General features: G+C 60.5%; 1 protein-coding gene across 1 annotated transcript; it reads right to left on the bottom strand.

The window, feature by feature from the left end:
- Positions 1–1,589: 1,589 nt before the first annotated feature.
- Positions 1,590–13,456, bottom strand: R3HCC1L (R3H domain and coiled-coil containing 1 like). Its single transcript, XM_084264630.1, has 7 exons — positions 13,433–13,456; positions 6,668–8,145; positions 2,889–3,064; positions 2,704–2,774; positions 2,491–2,586; positions 2,183–2,323; positions 1,590–1,996 (listed from the first exon to the last, which is right to left on the bottom strand). Exons 2-7 carry the CDS (start codon positions 8,129–8,131, stop codon positions 1,941–1,943), a joined length of 2,004 nt encoding a protein of 667 aa, XP_084120756.1. The 5' UTR covers positions 8,132–8,145; positions 13,433–13,456; the 3' UTR covers positions 1,590–1,940.
- Between the last annotated feature and the right edge of the window lie 8,571 nt (positions 13,457–22,027).

The raw sequence follows: 22,027 nt of genomic DNA on the forward strand, positions 1-22,027 counted from the left end.
GCCATCCCCTGCTCCTTCTCCTGCACTCTTCCCTACTAGGCCTTTAGCTGGGAACAACCCAATTCTAGGCAATAGCCCCCCAGCCAGGTACTGTCCCCCTCTCTGTCACCCAGGGACTGTGTGGGCAGTGCTAAGTGTCTCCGGCTTGCCACTAGCAGTCCCCGCCAGCCAGGACACCCTGGCCCTGAACTGGCTGACCCTGTGAGCACAAAGGGTCCAGGCCAGCTCTGTGGCAGCACGGGCTGGCAGCCAGTCCACCGGCCACCGCGGCTGCAGTCACCACGCCAGGCTTTCCCAGGCTGCCCTGGCAGCTTCCCAGCCCCAGGAACAGGGATAGGGTCACTCTGCCCCTCAAAACCCCTGCTTCTGGGCACACAGTGGGAAGGTGGGGGACAACGTGCCCTTGCTCTCTGTGTTTCTTTTCTGCAATGGTTTCTAGCAAATTTTTTTAAAGGAAATAAATGGGAATACCACCAACCCACACTCTGTACTGCCTGTCCTTTGGCGAGCCAGCTGCCAGGCAGCACCACCCCCCTCCTCACACGCCCCCCCCCCCCCCATCCCCACCTTGCCAGCAGGCACTGGCCCAGGCTGGGGGGGTGCCAGTACCTGCCTCAGCCCCACACAACTGGGCCAGGCAGGACTGTACCCACACGTGACCATCCCCACACGTGGAGGAACTGTCAGGGACGGTGGTGACGTGTGGGGTGGCCAGAGGCCAGGGGTCGTGGCGAGCCACGTGCCGGCAGAGACGTGCTCCGCTGGGGTTGGGGTTCGAGGGATGCTAGATGGTGGGGAAGATGCTTTCCACATGAGAGCAGCTTCGCGCCCTGAAATTTCCACTGTCCGAGCTGTGAGTGTCCAGGAACAACAGCCAAGACGGCTCCCAGCTGGCAGCACTGCCGGCACGGGGGCAGGCAGCCACCACCGCAGGGTCGTGACCGGCTCCGTTGCCGCCAAGCTGGGGGACAGCCAGGGGACGTGGGGCAGCCACACGAACCCTTCAGTGCAGCCTGGGGTGAGGCGGGTATGACTGGAAACAAGCAAACCGCTGGCAGGGGTGGCAGAAAAGCACCGTGCTCCTCTCCCTGCCTGCTGCAAAGGGCGTGGGAGCCCCACTAACCGTGGCCCCGGGTCTGGGGCGGGGGGTGGGGGGGGCTACCGGATGGGGGTGATGGGACACACAAGGGTGTTTTTCTAGGTGCTCAGACGATGCAAAGCAGAGGAGCCAAAGGTAAGACCCAGCCGCCTGCCTCCACCCGGGGCACGGCCGGAAGCCCCCAGCCCGCCAGGGCCGGCAGCGCAGCCACATCACAGCCCCGCACGGGGCCGGGAACGTGGCCCTGCCTGCGCACCGACAAGGGCCCCGCTGTTCAGGGCCACAGCTGCTCTGCGGAAGTAAACAGGGTCCCTGCCAGCACATTCCTGCCTGCTGCCCTGCCCAACCCCTCCTGCCTGTGCCCCCCACCCCCTGACCGGGGACACCCACCACCTGGGAGGGGTGCACGTTGCCACGGTGGCAGCCCCTGGCATGCAAGCCCCCCCAGTGTGAGCAGGGAGAGCCACAGCCAGAGCAGGCACAGTAAAATAAACGGTATTTATTAGCAAAATAAAGGACAGAAACTCTCGCTCGAAAGGCCTGGCCAGGGGGCCAGGGCCGCCCCGCACAGCCCTACCTGCTCACTGCCGAGCCCCTCATGTCCCGCCAGCAGCTCCAGCCCTGGGGCAGGATGGGCAGCACTGCCTATGGCACAGCATCCACGTGGCACCAACCAACCAGCACGCATCCTGCTCAGCCCTTTTGGTGGAGCAGCCCTGTGCTTTGGGATGCGGTTCATGATCCACCCCAGCTCTCAGACACAGGGTGCCCTGTCTGCCCACAGAGGGGTCTGGGCACCCAAAGGGTGCTCCCAGTGGGGCTGAAGGTGCAGCCTCCTGGCTTAGTCCCGGCCCTCCCAGGCATCCTCCCGCTGCTTGTTCTCCAGGCGCTTCCTCTCTGCAGAGACAAGAGGAAGGTCAACCCTCTCCCCTGTCCCCATCACCCCACAGCCACACACTTCCCTGCAGAGGTGTCTGGAGCCCACCCTGGCACAGCCCCCTCCCACCAAGCACCCTGAGAAGGGGCAGCCATGAGGAGGGTCCCCTACTCAGATCCCAGCCGACCTGGACATCCAAATCTTACCCCGGGCTTCCTGCAGCTTCCTCCGCTCTGCATCTCGCTGGGCTGGTGTCTGGTTGCTGCGCACCCCCAGGGCACCGATCACCAGCCGCCTGGCCAGGGCGGCCGATGTTTCAGGGCGCTCCTTGGCCGGCTGCAGGTAGTCTGAGTGAGCAGAGATGGGGACATCAGTAAGGACATCCCAAGAAGGACAGGTCAGCTGGCAGCACTTCAGCACCATGCCAGCTGCTCCATCCCTCCCCAGCAGCCAGGATAAAGATGCTGCAGCACAAGCACCATGGCACAAGCAGGCCTGGGGCAGCATCACTCACCAGCATATGCCCTGGCTTTGGCTTTTGAGGCACGGGTGCCCTGTGAGAGCGGGCGTGTCTTCACCATCAGGTGCTTCGTGCTGAGGGCATCGCGTGCTGCCAGGAGAAAGCAGAGGTGTCTGTGTGCTGGCCAAGCCATGTGCCCTGGACCCGGCCGTAGGAGAGGCAGGGATACCCCCCTCTGCCCATCCCCATCCACACTGGGAACAGTACCTGTTATGGGGCTGGAGAAGATGCCCAGGGCATGCGTATCGTCCACCCACTTAATATCAAAGCCTTTTTTCCTGCCAGAGAGAGGGAAATTCAGCAAGGCATCAGCACCCAGATGGGCAAGGGTTCAAAGCAGATCTCAGGCAGGGGACCCTGGCGCTGGGCAAACTCACTGATGGCAAACTCACTGATAGCTGCAGAAGACACGCAGCAGATCCTCAGTGCGGAAATCCGAGGGGAAATCATAGATCTCGATGACGTGGGGCAGCTCAGCATCGCTGAGGTCCAGTGCAGCAGGCTCGGCCCCATAGTAGTCAAAGCGGGGTGACTGACGGCTCTCCCGGCACTTCTCACCTCCTGAGAGCTGCAGGGGAGGGAGAGGCACAGCACTGAGCAACCCACGTCCACCCACCACACGTCAGCTCCTGATCCACAGCAAGTGCTCCCCAGGCAACAGCCTGGGCCCTGCACCCTGCCCCAGCACTTTGGATGGATTCATGGTGCTAAGATATTAGGAGTTATCGACCATGGCTCTCACATCATTCGCTTGCTTTTCCCATTACCAGCATCCCTGCACTCATTGCACTCTGCAGTCCCACTGGGGATGTGGTACGAATGGCACCAGTGAGACAGCACATCCACCTCTCAAGCACAGCCCTCCTTCCACAGTGATGTGCTGATCCAAAATACATTCAGGGAACAACAAGGAGCAGGATAGCAAGGACTGATGCCTGCCCACTGCACAGGAGCACCGGATTCAGCACGTCCCAGCTCCAGCACATGCACCAGAGCAGCCTCCTGTCAGCACCCCAGACGCCAAGATGGAAAAGCCAGTGCTCCACTGAGAAGCAAGTTCTGGTGGTTAATCACCTGCACGGCTGAAAATTTATGCCTTACTTCTCATTTGAATTTGTCTGGCTTTGCTTTCCAGCCGGCGGTTCTTGTTCTGCCTCTCAGCTGGATTAAAGAGCCCTCAGTCCCTGGTCCCCTCTCGGTGATGGCACTTACTCACTCTAATCAAGTCCCTTCTCAATCTTCTTCTTGATAAGCTAAACGGGCTGTGCGTGTTTAGTATCTCACAGTGGGGCACTTTCTCCAACCCTGAAAGATGACGGCTGTAGCACTTTTCTTCTTCTCCCATTTTTCAACCTTCACTTTAAAGCACGGACAGCAGACTCCCACTGCCATGACACGGGGGTGCAGCCACCCCCCTGTTCCACTCCACCCCAGTGGGCAGCACTTCCAAACCACATTGTGTCAGTGGCAGAGGGGATTCACATCCCCGCCCCAGCTACAACACTGGGCCAGGTGCTGCCCGAAGCCAGTGGAGGCTCTGCCGGTTCTTCCAGAGCGTGGGGCCAGCGCGGTGCTGGGGAGCGGGTACATAACTCAGCCAGGTTCCCAGCCCGATCCCCCAAGCGATCATAGCAGAGCACACCACGGCTGGAAGGTTGGAGTCCATAAATCCCAGCCAGCTCAGTCAATAAAAAGTGTTCGTTCCGACAATTTTATGGGGAAGATGGATTCACAGCAGGTGAGGGGGTGCTGCCAGGGCGGCTGGATGCCGGTGGAGGGTAGAACTGAGTTATGGAGCTCACGGGACAGGCTAGCACTGCCAGCAGAGCCGCCTGCCCCACCACCATCACCCATTAAGTGAGAGCACCCAGTGTGGGACAGTGCACTCATCAGGCAGGGGATGCGAAGGAGCCATCCCCGGGCAGGATGAAGCCCTACGGTGCCGCTCGAGGGAGCAGAGCACTCAGGTAGTGCCACGCGCCAGGAAGATGATTAGAGAGTGGGAGTGCAGAGTGTCGGAGCCATCCTTGACCTTCACAAATCAGCAGGTGTGGCGGGGCGGCAAGGACAGGAGCCGTCTGGCAGCCGGGCTCAGCCGTACGGCAGGCGGGATTCAACAGGCCCCCCCGCACCGCTAGCCCAGGCACACAGCATGCCCACAGCCCCCCAGCTGTGGGGCAGGGCAGGGAACAGGAGCCATGGGACAGCCTCCAGCCCTGGCAAGAACCTGGCACTGGGAAGCATCAGTCTGACAGACAGACGGACAGTCAGCACAGGCAGGACACCATAGGAGATGAGGCCTGTCCGTCACGCCTTTTGGCTCCCTCAAGATGCATCCTCGCTGAAGCACGTTACAGGGGTCCGTGGCCACTCACTTATGCTCCTGCTCGCTCACGGAGAGCAAACCTCCAGAGCTGGGAGGGAGGCATGTGTCAGCACGCACACACCACGGCCCCCGGCACACACACACCACGGCCCCTGGCACACACACACCATGCCCTCCTGCCACACACTCCGGCTGATGGAGAGTCCACTGAGCCTGCAAGGAAATGGTCGCAGCGCTTAATTACCTTCTGCATTCAAACTGATTTCTACTCTGAATTTGTCTGGTTTCAGCTTCCAGCCAATGGATCTCACTGTGGTGTTTTTTCCTGCTAGATTAAAGAGCCGTCCGCTATCAGAAATCTCCTCCACACAGAACGTCATAAATCTTGCTCTCTGCCAGCTATCCGCAGTGCATAAGGATTTGGTTATGAGGAAGAACGCCACTAATTTTTTTGTCCTTTTTGTTAATTAACAACAGCTCCATCTCCCCAAGAGCCTGCACCCTCCCTGAGCAGCCACGTCTGCCTGCCCAGAGCTCAGAGGGCTCAGGGAGCACCAGGCCTGGCATGGGAATCTGCAGGGGGGTGAAGACAGCAAGTTTTAATTGAAAAACCCCTTTCTCTGATTCACCCATTTTGGGAAGCTCTCTGTAAAGCCCAAACTTAGCTCGGGCCTTGCACACAGGGGAGCTAACGTGGATGCTCCAGAACTGTTCACACTTGGCACCGGTGCTGCACGGTGCAACCATGCCCGCAGCATCCTACAGCTGCAGCGTAACACAAGCCCCGCCAACCCACCTCCCCAGCAGGGCCCAGCAGCCACTCTGCTACACCTGAGGCTGAAGCTGTGCCCCCCATGCCAGCCCCACGGAAAGCCACCACCACCTCCACATGCACCGGCTGCTGTTGGAGCAGCAGCGCTGTCTCCCTCACGCTGGCACTGACCACAGCCTCCTGGCTGGAGGGTGGGGGATGGCAGTTGTGGGGAGCACAGCCAGGGAGGGTACCCAAAGCTCCCAGTCCCACGCCAGGCTTGGCGAGGGCACATCAACCCAAGCACCACCCCACGGACGAGGTGGGTACCAGAGCTCCTCAGGAACGATGGTCTTGAGCTAATCTTATCTATTCCCAGAAGCTGTTATCAGGCACCATCCGCCAATTCACAGCCTGTTTCCAGCCTGGGGTGGACGGCCGCTGGCTGTAACAATATTAGCGCTGTTTGTTACTTTGGGCACATTAATGTCATTTGGAAAATCACTGGTTTGAAGCTCCTGATTTAAAATGCAATAAGGGGTATCCAGCCTCGCTGCAGAAGCCCAGCTTTCCTCGCGAGCGGCAGGAAAGCGGCGTGGGTCCTGGTGCTAAGCAGCTAATTGTAGTAAATCCAGCCGCACGCGTGCAGGAGGGGATGGTAATGAGCCACAGCTGATTAAGGAGCCATAGTTTCGAGGAAACATCCTGTTGCTATTTCAATGGGAGCCCATACGTTTCAGCCCATTTCTTTATCACCAGCCCTGGTTTCACGAGGGTGCAGTTGCAGTTTACGGTGCCCAAGCAGGTTTTAGTGGGTGCACTTTACGTACTACAGAGGAAAGATGTGCCCCCAACCTTCACCAGCACCACAAGACAGGATGGAAACCAGCCAGAAAGGGAGGTGGAGGTCCCAGGCATTTCAGCATGGCAGGCAGCGAGGCTGGCTGCGTGCCCTGAGTGCAGCCCACCCCTCCATACACCCACCCTGGAGGACACAGGGACAGCTGATGCCCACGGACCCCCAGCCCCATGTTCCAGCAGGCAGCAGCCACCACCCCTGCAAATCCCCGTGGGCACCAGCTCGCAGGACGTACCTCCTCCAGCAGGCGTGGGTCCAGGCAGTCCCCATCATCGTTGAACAGCGCATCCCAGCTCTCCTCAGCACCTGGGCTGGCTTGGCTTGGGGTCCCAGCACCGGGTGCCTCCTGTGTCACTGGAGAGCTGCTGCAGAGACCTTCCTCTTCCTTCTTGGCCTCCTGGCTGCGCCGGTGCTGCTGTGGTGAGCCTGCATCCTCACTTGCCCCCGCTGGCTCCTCAGCCCATGCTGCGGGCGAGAGACGCTCTATGCCACAGCACAGCAGATCCAGGGGCAGCAGGGGCTTGTGGCTCTCTGGGGACGTCCCCTCCCATGTGCTGCTTGCCAGCTCCTCACCAGCATGCAGCAGACTGCTCTCAGCTCTGGTGCTGCCATCTGGGTAGGTAGAGGTGCTGCCTGCTCCCTCCGCAGCGGGCACCGGGGTGCCTTCACCACCAGGATGCCTGGCTCTGGCAGCACGATCCTCCTTACTGGGTGGGAGCTGGGGTGGGCTGCCCACGTCGTGTCTCAGGGTATCACCCCCGGGGAACACCAGCATGTCACCCATGGCACTCCTAGAGCACCCACTTTCGCAGACAGCTCCTGGTACCTCTGAGGTGCTCTCCCCAGCAAGCTCAGCCATGTCTCCCTGTATCTTCTCTTCCTTCTCCTCTGCCAGCACCCCAGCTGCACAGCCCTCACCCTGCCCTGCCAGGAGAAACCCCTCAGGCTTCCTTTCCTCTCCACAGGATTCTGGACCTGCTGCCTCCTGTGTCAGCCCAGGCACACTGGTCTGGTTTCCTGGCCTTTCTGGCAGCAGAACACCCTCTCCCAGATGCTGGCAGAGGTCCCTGGCTGGAGCCAGGGTGCTGTCCCCCAGATGCTCCAACACACCACTTGGCCCTGTACAACATGCTGGCATGGGGCTAGCAGGGGGTGCTGGACTAGCAGGGTCAGCCCCAGGCTTGAGTGTAGCCTCCATGACCCCAGGCTGGATGCTCAGTGGCAATGGAGGGTCAGGCTCGGTCCTTGGCATCTGGCATCCATGTCTGAGCTCCCTGAGTCCTTCATCATGAGATGGTGTGTCCTGATTGTCCCAGGGCTGGGCAACAGTTGGACCTGGGCATGGCTCCTGCACGCTGGGTACTGACCCCAGGCTCTGTGGTATGATGGGGCAGCTTCCTCCTGGCCTTCGGCAGTGCCTGGCAGAGGCTGCCAGTGACTCCTTTGGGCCAGCATCCACCTTGCTCTCCCTCTTCCCTGCTCTGCCTGCCTGTGTCCTGGCATGGGGGCTTCGCCTCTGCCCCTCGCTGCTGCCCCGGCAAGTGTCCTGTACCAGGCGGTGGTTCTCGGGCTCCCGGCAGTGTCCAGCTGGCACGTCACTGGCTGCTTGTGCTGCTCTCTCCCGCCGCGCTTTGGGCACGTAGAGGGCCATGTCGGGCTTCCTGCGGCGCAGCCGGCTGCCTTCTGCCTCCTGCTGCATGGTGCCACCAGCGCCTGCCAAGGAGAGACACCATCACTGCCCTGCCACATCCCAACAGCTCCACAGCTGGGCACACAGCAGGCAGCCCCCTGCCCAGGTCAGTGGGCCAGGGTCCCAGCTCAACACCCACACTCACTCCCACAAGTAGCCAGCATAGCATGATGGACAGTGGAGCCCCATGGCAGTGGATGGGTTTCGGTGCCTGGAGAGCCTTCAGTGGGGTGTCCCAGGCTATGGGGCAAGTGGGGGAATCCTGCCAGAGTCACCGAGGTGCCTGCCCTGCTCCAGCAGCTGCTATCTGGAACCCCCAGCCCCAGGGGCCAGCAGCTGTGGCTGAAGCAGGACACAGAGCCCTTACACCAGTCATGCCTCATTACCCACAGCAGTCACAGAGCACTAGAAACCAAACCCCAGCCCAGCGACTCCCCGGCATGGGACCACGGCTGCCACCCCAGCATACCACAGCTCCGCTCACCTGCTGCCCTGTCCTGGCAGAGATTTATTTTTCATCATCTTTGGCAGCAGCAGGCACGCCACAAGCTGCCAGCCCCCCCCTGCCCCTATAAATATGCATCAGGCAGGGTTTATGGAGACGGATGGCGTGGGGGGCTGCGCTGTGGTTGAGGGGAAAGTAGAGCTGGGCCGGGCCGGGGCCCCGTGATTAATCACTGCCCACTCCGTTTAGGGGGATTCATCACGGGCCGCTGTCAGGTAAATCACTGGAAAAACACCTCTTCAGTAATTAATGTGAAGTGACGGATGGACAGCCCCCGGGTCCATTAATCTGGACCATCAGTACCGACCGAGATTATGAATGTCAGGATGCATAAACTGCCGGCGGATCAATAAGGCCAGGAACCCATCCAAGGCTCTCATTTCCGAGGCACCTCCGGTACATTAGCCTCCCCTCCACGCAGCCCCCCGACCGAGGCGCGAACGTTCCCCGTGGCCCCTCGCCGACAGCCGGCAGCGGTGCCGGGAAGGCGAGGGGAGGCCAACCACCGGCTGGAAAGTGGCTGGGGCTGCCCGTGCTGCACGGCGTCATCCCCTCCTCCTGATGGATGGATAGACAGCTGCCTCGGTATGATGGATGGGTCTCACGGCTCTCTGGAAACCGCCGACAAGCCCGGGCAGGGTAGCGCTCCCCAGCATCACCGCGGCGCCCGTGCCTGCACCTTGTGCCGCGGAGGTGGGCAGGAGCGCGGTGCGGCACAAGGCGCGGGCGCCACAGCGGTGCTAGGAACCATCCCCGGGCTGCCCCAACCATTTTTCTGTCTCCGCAGCTCTTGTCACTTTTTCCCCCTTCTTTGATACACTAATTTTGCTGGCAGAACGATCCCCTTTATCTTTATCGACCGCAAGAAAAGAACGCGTCTTACAAAGCCTCCAAGGTCTGGATTAGTCATTTTTCAACACCAAGGCATTATACATTTTCTCACCAAGCAGCAGCGCAAGTGCTAGAGGGGGGGGGGTGCTGAGAGCCCCCCCAGCACCACCACTTCCAACCACACCAAGGCACATTCTGCTGAAGGCCTTTTCCCAGCCAAGCCCAGAGTCTCTCAGCCCACAGGACATCACTGAACCCCCTTCAGTGCTGGTCCCCCCAGGCACTGTTTCCCGAGAATATCCAGCATGGGGAGCAGCCAGGAGCAGCATTGCTCCACACACATCCCGAGTCACCTCCAAGAAGAGCCTTCACATGCAGGATTTATGGGCTCCTCGAAAGCTTGCCGTTCACCTTGCCTCACCCTCCAAAGCAGATGGTGCAGCATTAGCCAGGCGGCTGGTGCTGGGAGCATCCTCTCCCCACACAGCTTTTCCTCTGCCTGCTGCATGCTGCCAGGGCAGAGCCACTTCCCACAGCCCAAGGAGAAGCATAGCAAGGCGGTGGCTGGCTCACAGTGGCACTTTGTTTTCTCCCCACAGGGCAGCACAGCTCCTGCCCCCAGCCTATTACACACTTCATCGATGCCACGGCCACGCGTCGGCACCAACTGATTTCACGCTCTGGGAGGCAGAGCAACGGCCCTGGCTTCGGGTCTCATTCACACTACGCTGGGCAGGGCAAGCCTGCCGCTTCCAGGCTCCAGGACCAAGCTCACCACTCGCCCCACAAAGCCACACGGAGATGGCCTGAAAGGGCCTGTGCCGCCCCAAGTGCTGCCCTACCTTTAGGAGCTGGTTGGCAAAACAGCAGGGAAAGGCAGCCATGGACCAGGAGTGCCATGGTACCCCGGTAAAAGTGGAGGTAGAAGCATTGCCCAGCTGTCTGGCATGTAATGCCCATCAGCGCAGGACGACACAGCCTGACATGACCAGAGGGATGCTGGAGCATCAGCCGAGAGACTGCCTGAGCTCCCCACAGGCACAGTTCTCCTCACACCATCCCCAGGACTATACTGTTCATGGAGAGTTTGTGCTCATGGCATGAGTTTGTGAGGTCTCGGAGCAGCTGCTAGGGCGATGTGCCAGCCTGCATTTCTCCTCTAGCGACCATTTGCAGCACAGATGGGCAGTATTTTCCTCCCTGCTTTCTCTCCCTCTCCTCTTTGGGGAAGGACCCCGCAGACAACCACAAGATGTGTCTGACCATGCCGCAGACCCTACTTCATGCCGCACAGCGCCTCGCCACCAAATTCCTCCATCACCTGCATCCCCGCCCAGCAGGTGAGGACACCTACAGCATGGCTCTGACAGCAAAGCCAGGCTCCCACTGCCTTCTCCCGCTGCAGGCAGAGGTGCTGGGCACAGCCCTGTGAGGGGAGTCCCACAGCAGGCACGAGTGCCAGGCTGCGGGGCTCACACACAGCGTGCCAGTTCCCGGAAAAGTTTCGGTGCCACCCAGCACCCTCTCAGCAGACTGCCGCATTTCCTGGCAGGGAGCTGTATTTTTAGCCTTCGAGGTTTCTAATTCCACTCAATCCATACTCCCATCGATAGAGCAGATAACCTTAAAGCCTTGACGGTGACTGGGGACAGCAGCACTGGGGACCGGGAGCCTTGGGGGACCATGTGCAGTCTTGGCATGCAGCTCGTGCACCTGCAATGTCAGTCTTTACAGCCTGCTGCAGATCGGGCTCTTTGGAAGGGCGGGGGGAAAGGTAAATATAATAACAAGGCTAATAAAAAGGCAGGTACAAGGAGACTCTAAACAGCCCCACTGGGGAATCCACCACACGCGGGGCTCATCCCATGCCAGGCACGTGCCATGGGCATGCTCACTGACTGCACAACGACGGCACCTGGCAGCCCAGGTAGGGATTGCCAGAGGTTTTGGCTACCCTGCGCCTCTCCTACTCTAGAGAGCTGCAGCCCAGCCTGCCCAGCTCACATCACAGGCTACAGGGCCAGGGAAGGACCCGGATACCTGGCAGAGCAAGGCAGAGCGAACACAAGAACACTGAGCAGCCAGCATGAAGCAAAGGAAAGCACTTTAAGGAGCACAGAGTCATGTCCCATCCGACGCCTGCCTGCAGCCCTGCGGGCTTTAAGGCATCCCTGTCCCCTGCTGCCTGGAGAAAGACGCTCCTAGCAGCCAGAGCAAATGCTGGCTACACAAGAAGGCAGCGAAGGCATGAAAGGAACAGAGAAAAGAGAGAGATTTCAATCGTGCCTTTCACTTGTGATGCTCTTAGGAGATACCTGGAACAAGAGAAGGAGAAGGTTTCAGACACATGTGGGATTTGTAAGTCAATAGTGTCCCTTCGCTGCTGCAGGGGAGGGGAAAGGGACAAGAAGGCAGGAGAAGGAGTTAACAGCTGGAGGGCTAAGGGGAATACAAAGGACTTTACAAATATACCCGGGCAGAATCAGCACAAAAGTGAAAAGATCTATTAATAAACAAGGAGGGAGTGAAAATTAATGATGGCTCAAAAATAAAGATGACTCAAAAGGGCAAAATTACTGTTTTTAACCCAAAAAATGCAAATGAGGCAGAGGCCTCCTAAAAACCAGCTGCAGGGAAAGCAAAAACAGCATCTCCACTTAGACAGAGTCACCTGGCTGGTGTGGCCAGCGCTGACACAAACCGATTAACCTGCCGACACAGACATGGTGCTGGGAAGAAACCAGGGCCCTGGTGATGGACAGAGCAAGCCAGGCACTGATTTTCTTTGCGCGAAAGGACAGTAAAACCTGAGTCAGGCACAGGATAAACCCCGTGCCCACCCCTAGCACAGAACAAACATCCAGAGGAAGGAGCCTGCACACCCCCCACAATGGGCTTCTGGATGCAGGACGTTGGCTTCCCCAGAGGGAGTCATTCCAGAAGAACTGTTGGCAAAGGTTTTGGAGAAGGCAAGCAAGATACAATTTAGCTGAACTTCGGGGTATCATTTTATATCATCCCCCAAACTCTCTCTTGAATAGTGAATTGTAATTATATCTGTAGATGATCCTGAGCAGAGACGTGTTGCAAACACCGGCCAGAGCAGTAAAATGATTCAAAGGATCTGAGAAATGTAGGCAGGAAATAAAACGAGACCCAGCCTGAGAAACTGAAGGTAAAATAACCCAAAGCAGCTACCCAGCAGGCAGGGGCAGCCTGAAAAGCAAGGCCCAGAGCCCCAGGTGTGCTAAAACCAGAAAGCGGGTGGGCAGGGTGACAGCCCCAAACCGTGCAAGGGGTAAAAGCCAGACAACAGCATCGTGGCACTGCCCAAAGGCTGCGACAGCCCCTCGGTGGGCAGCATGCACAGACCCACTGGCAGTCTGAAGGATGGAGGGGATGCCGAGGGGAGGCAGGCAGCCATGAAAAACAGCATCCCGTGCCTGGGAGCACCGGGCAAGTGTTTTACGAGCCACGGGGAGTGCAGCACACCGAGCACCCGGGGATGTCGTATAACTCCCCTGCCCTCAAGGGCTGTCACTGCCGGTACCGCGCCAGGAGTGACTCAATGAGTTGGGGAGAGTTATGGGGTCTGCAACACGCTGTTACCCTGGGTGCTCTGTGGCCTGCGGGCCAGCGAGGTGGGGATCGGGGCTGGGACAGGAGGCAGGGGATCGGGGCTGGGGTGCTGGGTAGGGGTCGGGGCTGGGAGTCAGGGCAGGGACAGAAGGGTGGGGGACAGGGATAGGACAGCGGGGTGGTGGTTAGGGTTGGGGCTACAGGGAAGGGGGGGAAGGGGGAGGCGGGGTCACGACAGTGAGCAGCCCCGGAACCGGGCAGGGGACACGGCGTGCAGCCCGGGGACCGGGCAGAACGCGCACCCCAGGCTGCTGTGCCCCTGCCCCCAGCGCCCCGCGGGCAGAGCCGGACCACGCCGCGCCGTGCCGTGCCGCCAGCCGGGCCCCCGCCGTTACCAGTGGCCGTGCCGGGTCCCCCGCCGCTCCGCTCCGCCGCTTCCGCCGCGCTGGACCCGCCTCATCCCGCCCCGCCGCGGGGAGCGCCGGGACCTGTAGTGCAGCGCCGGGACCTGTAGTGCGGCACCGGCACCCACGCCGCCCTGAGCCCCGGCGGCCGCTCCTCCCCCCGGGGCGGCCTCGGCCGCTGCTCCCGTCGCGCCGGCAGCTCCACAGACTCCGGCCCCCGTGGGAACTTGGGCCGCCAGCCCCCGGCTCGGTCCTCGGCGCGTCGCCGGCGCTGGGACCGCCGCTGGCAGCCCCGGTGCCACCATGCAGCGGCCGGGGGGAGGGGAGCGAGGACAGAGCGCTCCATGTCCAGGCAGGGCTGAGCGACCCCGCTTCTGCCCCCCCGCTGCCCTCCCGTGGGTTCCCCGTTACCGTGTAATGCCACACGCCGGGCGGGAGCGGCAGCGCTGGCCGCTGCTGTGCCGGCTGGGCCGGCAGCCCCCCGCTCCTGCCTGATGGGGGGGGACACCGGGGGAACTGCCGGGGGCTCAGACACCCCCGGGCCGCATCCCGCATGCCCGCCACAGGGCTGGCCGCCCAGACACCCAGCCTGCGCCCCGCTTCTGTCCTTGGGGTGGGCGAGCAGCAGCTCGGGGGTGGGGGGTCCGGCACTTGCTCGCCCTCGCAGGCAGCGTGGGCAGAGAGGGGAGAGTGCCCGGGACCGGCGCATCCACCGGCTCCTAGTGAAGAAGCTCTGGTGCTGCACAGCGTTCCCAGGACTGGGCCTGCACGTGTGCGGCAAGGAACAGGGCAGGGCAGGGGCTGGCAGGGGAGAGTGGGGGGCCCAGGGGATGCGGGCTTGCGTGGTGCTGGCTGAGGGCAGAGCAGAGCCGTGACTCGGGGAACAGGGCTGTGAAGGCTTTGGGCAGGCTGGCGCAGCCGCTCTGGTTTGTCTAGTTGATGGATAGGGGGTTTCTGTGCCCTCATCCCCCCAGGTACCGGCTTCCTAATGAGCCAAAGATCTCCAGTGCAATTCCTAGGCAGCCTCACGGAGTGGGAGAGGGAGGAGTGATGCCCCATAGTACGCACACTGCCTGCATGCAGTGGGACATCAGGCCGGTGCCCAGGCAGCAGGTAGCCAACGCAGCTTCTGCAGCTCCCCAGCTGCTGGAGTACTGGGGATGCCTGTAGGCATTGCATAGGGCATCAGTGCATGGGGCTGTGTGAACCATCTTATGTCTCCTCAGGTGCAGCTACAGGTCTGGGACTGCTGATGCCTGAGGTCTGGGACACCCTGAAGTGCTTGGACCTTCCTGACTGCCCAGTGTGGGTCACAGTACAGCTGCGAGGTACATTACAGCACAGATGGTACCTTAGCCCTAGAGACCTGGTCCTTCTGTGCCGAGTGGTGGACCCAAGCTATAATGTGTTCTACTTTTGATTTCCCTTCACTTGGGTGCAGGTGTGAACAAGGCAGGACCCTGGGACGGAAGCTGGGCTCCATCACCGCAGTCCTGTGGGATCGCTCCGGGACTGGGCAGTGCAACTTTTGGGCAAGACAGATGTGGGTGGGTAGTGTCATCCCACACCAGCCGCATGGCCATGTGTGGGACAAGGAGGGTTCACACCAGGCAGGGCCGCTCTGCACCCCCTGGGAAGCAGCCCCTGCCCCAGCCTGCCGTGGCACACAGGGGATCGTGGTCCCTCTTGCAGCTAATCGATGGCAGCAGATCCTGATCGCTTTCATTATTATTATTTTCTTATGCATGTGTGCACAGGAGATTTATCGCCAGCTACGGAGGCAAAATCAATTATTCATGTTATAAATTAGAAAATGATTTATGTTTGTGGGAGGCCAAGCAGCGTGGAGCCCCTGGCCGCGTGGGAGCTGGGTTTGTCTGAGAATGGCACCAGACACCCCCCGTCAGCACTTCCCTGGCCTCTTCATCCCTGCTGTGCTCTGGGTGTCCCAGCCAGGGGTGCCCCCTGTCCCATCACAGCCCCAAGGTGACCCAGAGATGGTGGCTGGCAGGGAGCACCCATCCTCTAGCCCTCTGTCAAACCAGGTGCCCGCAGACAAACCCTGAGGAAGGCTGGGGACTACTGTGCCCTGGTTGCCCTGGCCAGAGCAGCAGGATGATGCTCTGTGGCAGTTTCCATGGCAGCAGCAGCAGCAGCATGGTCCAAGCACTGCTAGGTATAGGACACAGAAGGACCCCCTCATTTTTACCTGCTGGAGGCATCCTCAGGTGTCCTCTCCAGCCCCAGCATCTGTGTCCATGATCCTGCCTCTCACGAGGCACAGAGCGGTAGCCTTCAGACTGCCACCCATGGGGACAGGGACCCATTACACCGGTGACACCCCCATGCTCCCAGGAAAGAGGGGATGAGTGATGGCAAGGGGGTGGTGCAAAAGCACCCCACTTGCATCAAGCCCTGAGGCCAGCTACCCCAGAATGGGGCTGCAGGGCTTTGCTTGGCTGTGACTCACCTTCACCTGGGCTAGGGGAGGTCTCAGAGGTCCGAGGGGTCTTCCCAGGCACAGGGATCGTATTCCCCAAGTGCTGACTGATGTTCTGTGTGAAGCAGGGTGGCACTGGGCTCCCACTATTCCCAGTGCCGGGGCAGGGGTTAGCTGTTCCTGACAGTTCTGCTCCCAGCCCAGCCACAGTCCAGGTGCTCAATCCAGCACTGGTGGGATCTGCAGCATCCCATGGCTCTGCACTGGGGGGGGCCCAACTCCCCAGCCCTGGCTGCCTTGGCATCCTAAAGCCCAGTGCCCATGTCATGCAGCCAGTGGGAACGAAAGCTGGGAGCCAGCCGGCCGCTCTCTGCTGATACCTGGGGCTGCTCTTGTTTCCAAAGAGTCTTGATCTAAAACTGCCGTGTCTGTGCCTCCCAGGGGACAGCAGAGCGGGCTGGGAGCGCTGCCTGGCTCTCCTTGTCTGTTCATCTGCAGCTGCGTCAGCCAGGGCCATGGGGAGGCACAGGCTGAAAGGAGCAGCACGGGAGAGAAAGAAGCTGTCAGTGGCCCCAGATCTGGGTCTGATCTCAGGCAAGCCGCATATCTAGCTCCTGCTCATGCAGCATCCTGTGCTGGGCTGAGCTCAGGCCCTCAGGGTGGGAAGAGGAAGAATGGGGCAACCTCGGCTCTGCTCTGGCTCCCTGAGCAGCCCTTTCTCTCCCAGCCCTGACGCTGAGCCCTGAGCCGTTTTCCCAGTCCAAGAGCCTGTCACCCTCCATGATGCCCAGGGCTCTCAGGGAGCTGAGAACTTGCTGGTTCAACACACATTATGGGGGTGTCAGAGCGGGTAGGAGGCCATGAGCCGGAGCAACACAGAGAGCCAGGCATAGTCTGGGGACTGGCCTGTGGTATGGAGGCTGCTGCAGCCCTCAGCTGGTCCTGGGGACCCTCTGGGACTGAATGTGGGGTGCAGAGGAGTCCCTGCTTGCTATGCTCTGGCTTTAAAGGAGCCAGACAACCTAGGGAGCCCAGAGACCTAACGGCATGGCCTGGGATGCCCTCCCCACCCCCACCCCCCCCACCCCCCCGAGTTGAGGGCACTGGGCTGAGCGCTGAAACAGAGGGAAACAAATGAGTCACGTTCTGGGGCTGAGCATCATCTTCGGCGCCTCACTGCGCCCTGGTCCTGGGGAGCCCAGCGCTGGCCCGTGCTTCTGTGAGCATCCCTGTGATTTATTGCTGCGGAGCAAATGCTTGCAGCATGCTTTTGGCAAAGAAGAGCCCTGGGGAACTGCAACAGGCACACAGGGGCAAGGAGAGAATCGCCTGTCAGCTGCAGTGTGCCAGGGGCACCCAGAGCACCCACAACCCTGTGTCTCTCCCCAACACCCGGCCAGGGGACACGCTCAGCTGGTAGGGAGGGGACTGCAGAGAGCTCGGGGCTGGGGTGGATTAGATCTGCTTTGCATTATTGTACCAAACACCTGGGGACTCAGCAGCTCGTGACAGCGCTGTATAATGCGGGGAAGCAGCCCGTGGTGCGGGCAGGCACCGGTGCTGCCAGCAGCTCGCAGGCAGGGAGGCAGTGGGGCCATGTCTCTAGGAGCTTGGGCTGGCTGTGGAGGGGGGAAACAGGGTCTTTTGGTCCCCATTTTCCTGCACATCTACAATGAATAGGTACAGGAGGCAGCACTTGTGCTGCAGGATTTAATACTGGTCCAAGACCCTGGGTGCTCCCCACTGTGCACCCCCAGGAGCCTGCCCCTGAGTGCCTCTCCCTGAGCTATGGCTGTTGTCTCTTTCCAGCTGTCCTCTTGCACTCCAGCGCTCTCAGCAGGACCGTGTGGCAGTATGGGGTGGCCTGCAACAGCCCACAGGCTGGAGAGTCTGCTAACCTGGATAGCCTAGCTACTTCCAGAGATCAGGAGACCTCTTGGGGGATCCAGGTTTTATCCTGACTTAAGGTAGCCCCCATGGGCACAGTGCCACAGCCTGCTCCATCATAGCCCATCCTACCACAGCCCCCATGGCAGAGAGGCTGCCAGGAGGTGGTTTCTGCCTGGCAAACAGTGCTCAGGGATGCTGCAACTGGAAGAAACTCCTGATCTCACCCAGCACTGGCCGTGGCATTGTTACTGTGTCCAATAGCAGCCACTGCCCCATGGGAAGGAACCTGGCTGCTTTTGATAGACCGTAATTTGAATTGATTCATCAGCAGGATCCACTTGAAGCTGATAAATCTTTCAGAAGCCTTGGCAGAGGAGGATGAGCTGGGCAGGCTGGGCATCTCCCTGCCTCCTGTGTGGCTCCTACAAAGCAGCTGTCTGTCCTGAGCATGTACCAGCCCCACAGGTCCTGCCAGCTCAGCTGGCTGCTGGCAGCACCCCAGGTTTCCCCACAGCCTGTTTGCTCTCGCCCAACCAGGGATGCTGCCTGGATGGGCTAGAGCACAGCCTCCACACTGGTGAGACCCCACTCCACTCCAGCCAGGGACTGCCATCCCAGTGCTCTTTTCACAAGGGGCTTCACAGTCCTGATGGTCCCTGATTCTGTTGCAGCACCGGCCAGGTCCCTCCTCTGGCCTCCTGTCCCCTCTCCTGGTATGAGGCAGGGCAGTCCCCTGGCTAAGTGCAGGCACTGGTGCATCTCCATGCCAGCCATGGAAACAAGTGCAGCTCACCCCATGGGGCCATGTCCTGCGGGGGCATGGGGGGACTGCCCTCAATCCCACCCCCCCCCTGCATCCCGACAGGTAGCAAGGGAAGGCAGGGATGGGGACTGCGAGGCGGGAGACGAGTGCTGGCGGATCCGGTTACAGGCAGCACGGGGCAGAGATAGGCAGAGAACAGCAATGCAGCAAAAAGGGCTTTTAGTGATAATTAATAATTAACATTTCTAATGATGTCCCGGCGACAGGAAGAGTCCAAGCGGGGACCCAGGGGCACTGCGCACGGTGACAGGAGCAGCTAGGGACCGTGCGGGGACCAGGGAGGCTGCGTAGAGCCAAGGGCTGGGGGGTGGGAGAGAGCCACGGGGCTGGGGATCCCAGGGCAGGCGCTGGGCACCCCTCGGACCCCCAGGTGAGGAGCACCTGAAGCCCAGCCTGCGCTCCCTGCTGCTGCCGAGGGTGTGGTGAAGAGGACTGGAAGATAGTAAACACTCTTCAGGGCTGACCTGGCCTCTGTGATAGCACCTTGCCAGGGGTTCCCATGCCCAGTGAGCACTTGAGAGGGACCTCGCTGGCAGGAGGACGGGACTGGGGATGGGTGCTGGGAAGCAGCGGCACACAGGGACCCGCTGGTGTGGGCGTTAGTCACCAGGTCACTGCCAGCCCCAGCACAAAGAGCCCCCCTTGGGCAGGGAGGTGTCTGGGCACAGGTAGCAGCCAGCTGGCCTGGGGTGCAGGACTAGAGCAGGCAGGGGTCCATGGGCAAGGCTGGAGGTCAGGCACTGCAGGACAGTGCCAGGGAGGAGACAGCAGGGAGAAGAGGGATGGAGGGAGCAGTTAGCTGAGTGTGGGAGTCCATTGCTGCGAGCCACCGCACGACAGGCATGCGGTCGTAGGAGAGGCAAAAGCAATCCTTGGAGGAACCAGGAGAGGCATTTCTGGCAGGGCTGAGGACTTGCTCACATCCCTTTGTGGGTCCTGGGAGACCTGCCTGTACTGGAGCCAGCATGGGAGGGGAGCAGAGGCACCGTGGGGCTGCCAGGGGAGACAGAGCCCAGGAGGCTGGTGATGGGAGGACAGTGGCTCGTGCCCAGCGCAGCACAGGCTGTGGGGGAGCAGAGCACTCACTATAAATATATCAGCGGGGTAAACGCCAGGGAGGAGAAGAGCTATTTCAGCTAAAAGACAACGTTAGCACAGGAATGACTGGGGATAAATTATCCATGAATACATTTAGGGTGGAAATCAGACCCTCAGAGCATAGAGGTCCCAGCACAGCCCCACCAGGGAAAGAAGCAGTGCCAGGCAGGAGCCAGGGTTGGCTTGGTGGCTGAGGGGTCCCGCAGCATGCCGCAGTGGCAGCCTGTCCCCTCTTCTAGTGTCAAAAAGCATCAAGGGTGGCTGGTGGAGCCTGCCCAGCTGTGCTGATGGCTGCAGCGAGTGCCAGTGCACAGGGCAGTGTGCACAGTGGGGTGTGTGCACATCGCTGCGTGCACGTGTGAGGGCAGGTGTGTGTGTGTGTGCATGGGTTGCACACTGTGCAGTGCACACAGCCTGTGTGCAGGTGGCTGTGTACAGGCTGTTGCATGTGTGTGTGTGTGTGTGTGTGTGTGTGTGTGTGTGTGTGCATGTGAGTGTCCTGGCAGTGTGTGTGCACGCTGTGCACCCACCAGGCTGTGTGCAGGTGTCTCGGCCTTCATGATGCTCTAGAAAGAGGAATGACAGCCCTGGTGAAGTATTCTGGATTTTAATGTCTTGAGTCAGCACTGCTCTGCTCACCTGCACCCAGTTTGTGTTGTACCATCTGGAATTTGCTGGATGGGACAGACCGGGTGCTTCATAAAGCCCTCTGATCCTAGGGGGATTCCTGTCTTGCTGAGGGTCCCCCAGGTCCCAGGACAGTGCTGGCACATGGGTGTCACCTGGAATTGCCACCCCACAGGTTCACCCTGAAAGGCTGGAGCACTTGGCACTGCCAGCTAGCAGCCCTGTGCCTCCCCTCTGCCCATTGCAGTGCAAGCAAGGGGCAGACAGGTCCCCAGCATCCTGCTCCCTTCTACCCAGGGAGAACCTGGTGCCAGACAAGTCACCAGGCACAGGGACACAGGATGTCAAGGCTGCTGGCTGCAAGAAGGTCCCCACTCTCGGGGCCTAGGTCAGCACGGATGGAACAAGCACCCCAGGAACAAGGGCTGGGGAAACCTGGGAGACCTCTGCTCTGGTGATGGGAAAGGTTGGTCCCGGGTGTGCAAGGATGTGGCTGATGTTCACACTGGCCCCAGCTCAGCAGAAGAGCCTCCCCCTGCCTGCATGCAGCCCTTGGTGGAGCGCAGCAGCTCCCTTCCCCCCGCTGCGTGTCTGGCTGCTGCTCAGTCTAATTTCCTGTGTATTGTCCCCACCACTGCAGCCATCATCCTCCACGCATCCCCCCCTTCCATGTGCTGCACAGCCAGGCTATCTGCACCCCAGTGCCCACATCCAGCCTCACTGCCCTGTGAACATCCCTACATACATCCCAGCTCAATTCACTGGTGCTCTGTGCCCCTGTCCTCAGCTCTTGCAGAGACCCATGTCCCACCTCAAGGTGCCTGCCCACTCTGCAAGCAGAGGTGTAGGACAGAGAGAGCTGGGCCAGGCTGGACCGGCACAGGAACTGATGCAGGGCTGTGGATTACAGCCATGGCAGTTGTTATCTATAGGTGTCTGATGGCTGTTCGTCCTCCCCAGAGAAATGTCCCATCCCATCGGGGTGGCAGCATCCATGGGAAAGTCAGTGAGGGGCTCCAACAGCGGGTACTGGGGAGCACCGTGCAGCCCCACAAGTGGAAAATCACCCTGCTGGGTGCTGGTAGCATGAGCTGAGGGCAGCAGCATGCAAGGCCCTCTCAGCACGTGTGCCCTGCATGCACGCAGCATAGGTGTACCCACAGCACCACATGGTGCAGGCACGTCCCTGCTGAGACAGCGTGTTTCCCTGCAGCGCCTCGTGTGTGCACACCACGCTGTGTGTCTCACTGTGCACGTTGTGCGTGCACACGCATGTACAGGTGCACGTGTGGCGTGCTGGCATGCCAGCAGGCCTGCCTGTGTCTGCCCGTGGGTGTGCACACGCCCGGGGCCAGGGCTGAGCCCTGGTGTGCTGGCAGGCTGGGTTTGCCGCCCCAGGGAGCCGGTGCGCCCAGCACCATTCACAGTCTCGGCATGCTCGAGCTGGCTTCCTGCTGGCGTTTGTGCTCTGTTCCTGCTGGTTGCAGGGAGGGCGTCGGGAGCCGGCTTGCAGAGTTTGTGCTAATAATTACCCAGGTGATTACTAATCTGGGATGCGCTAACGACGCGGCAGAGGGGGTGCTTGCCCTGACCACACATGCGCCTGCAACCCTGCAGCCCGGCGCCAGGGCTGTGAGCCGGCAGTGCACACCCGCAGCTCTGGGGTGCACAAGGACATGTGTGTGCACCACTGCACACCTGTGATGGT

Source organism: Gallinula chloropus (genome assembly GCF_964237585.1).
Source record: "Gallinula chloropus genome assembly, chromosome: 5".
Classification (NCBI taxonomy): Eukaryota; Metazoa; Chordata; class Aves; order Gruiformes; family Rallidae; genus Gallinula; species Gallinula chloropus.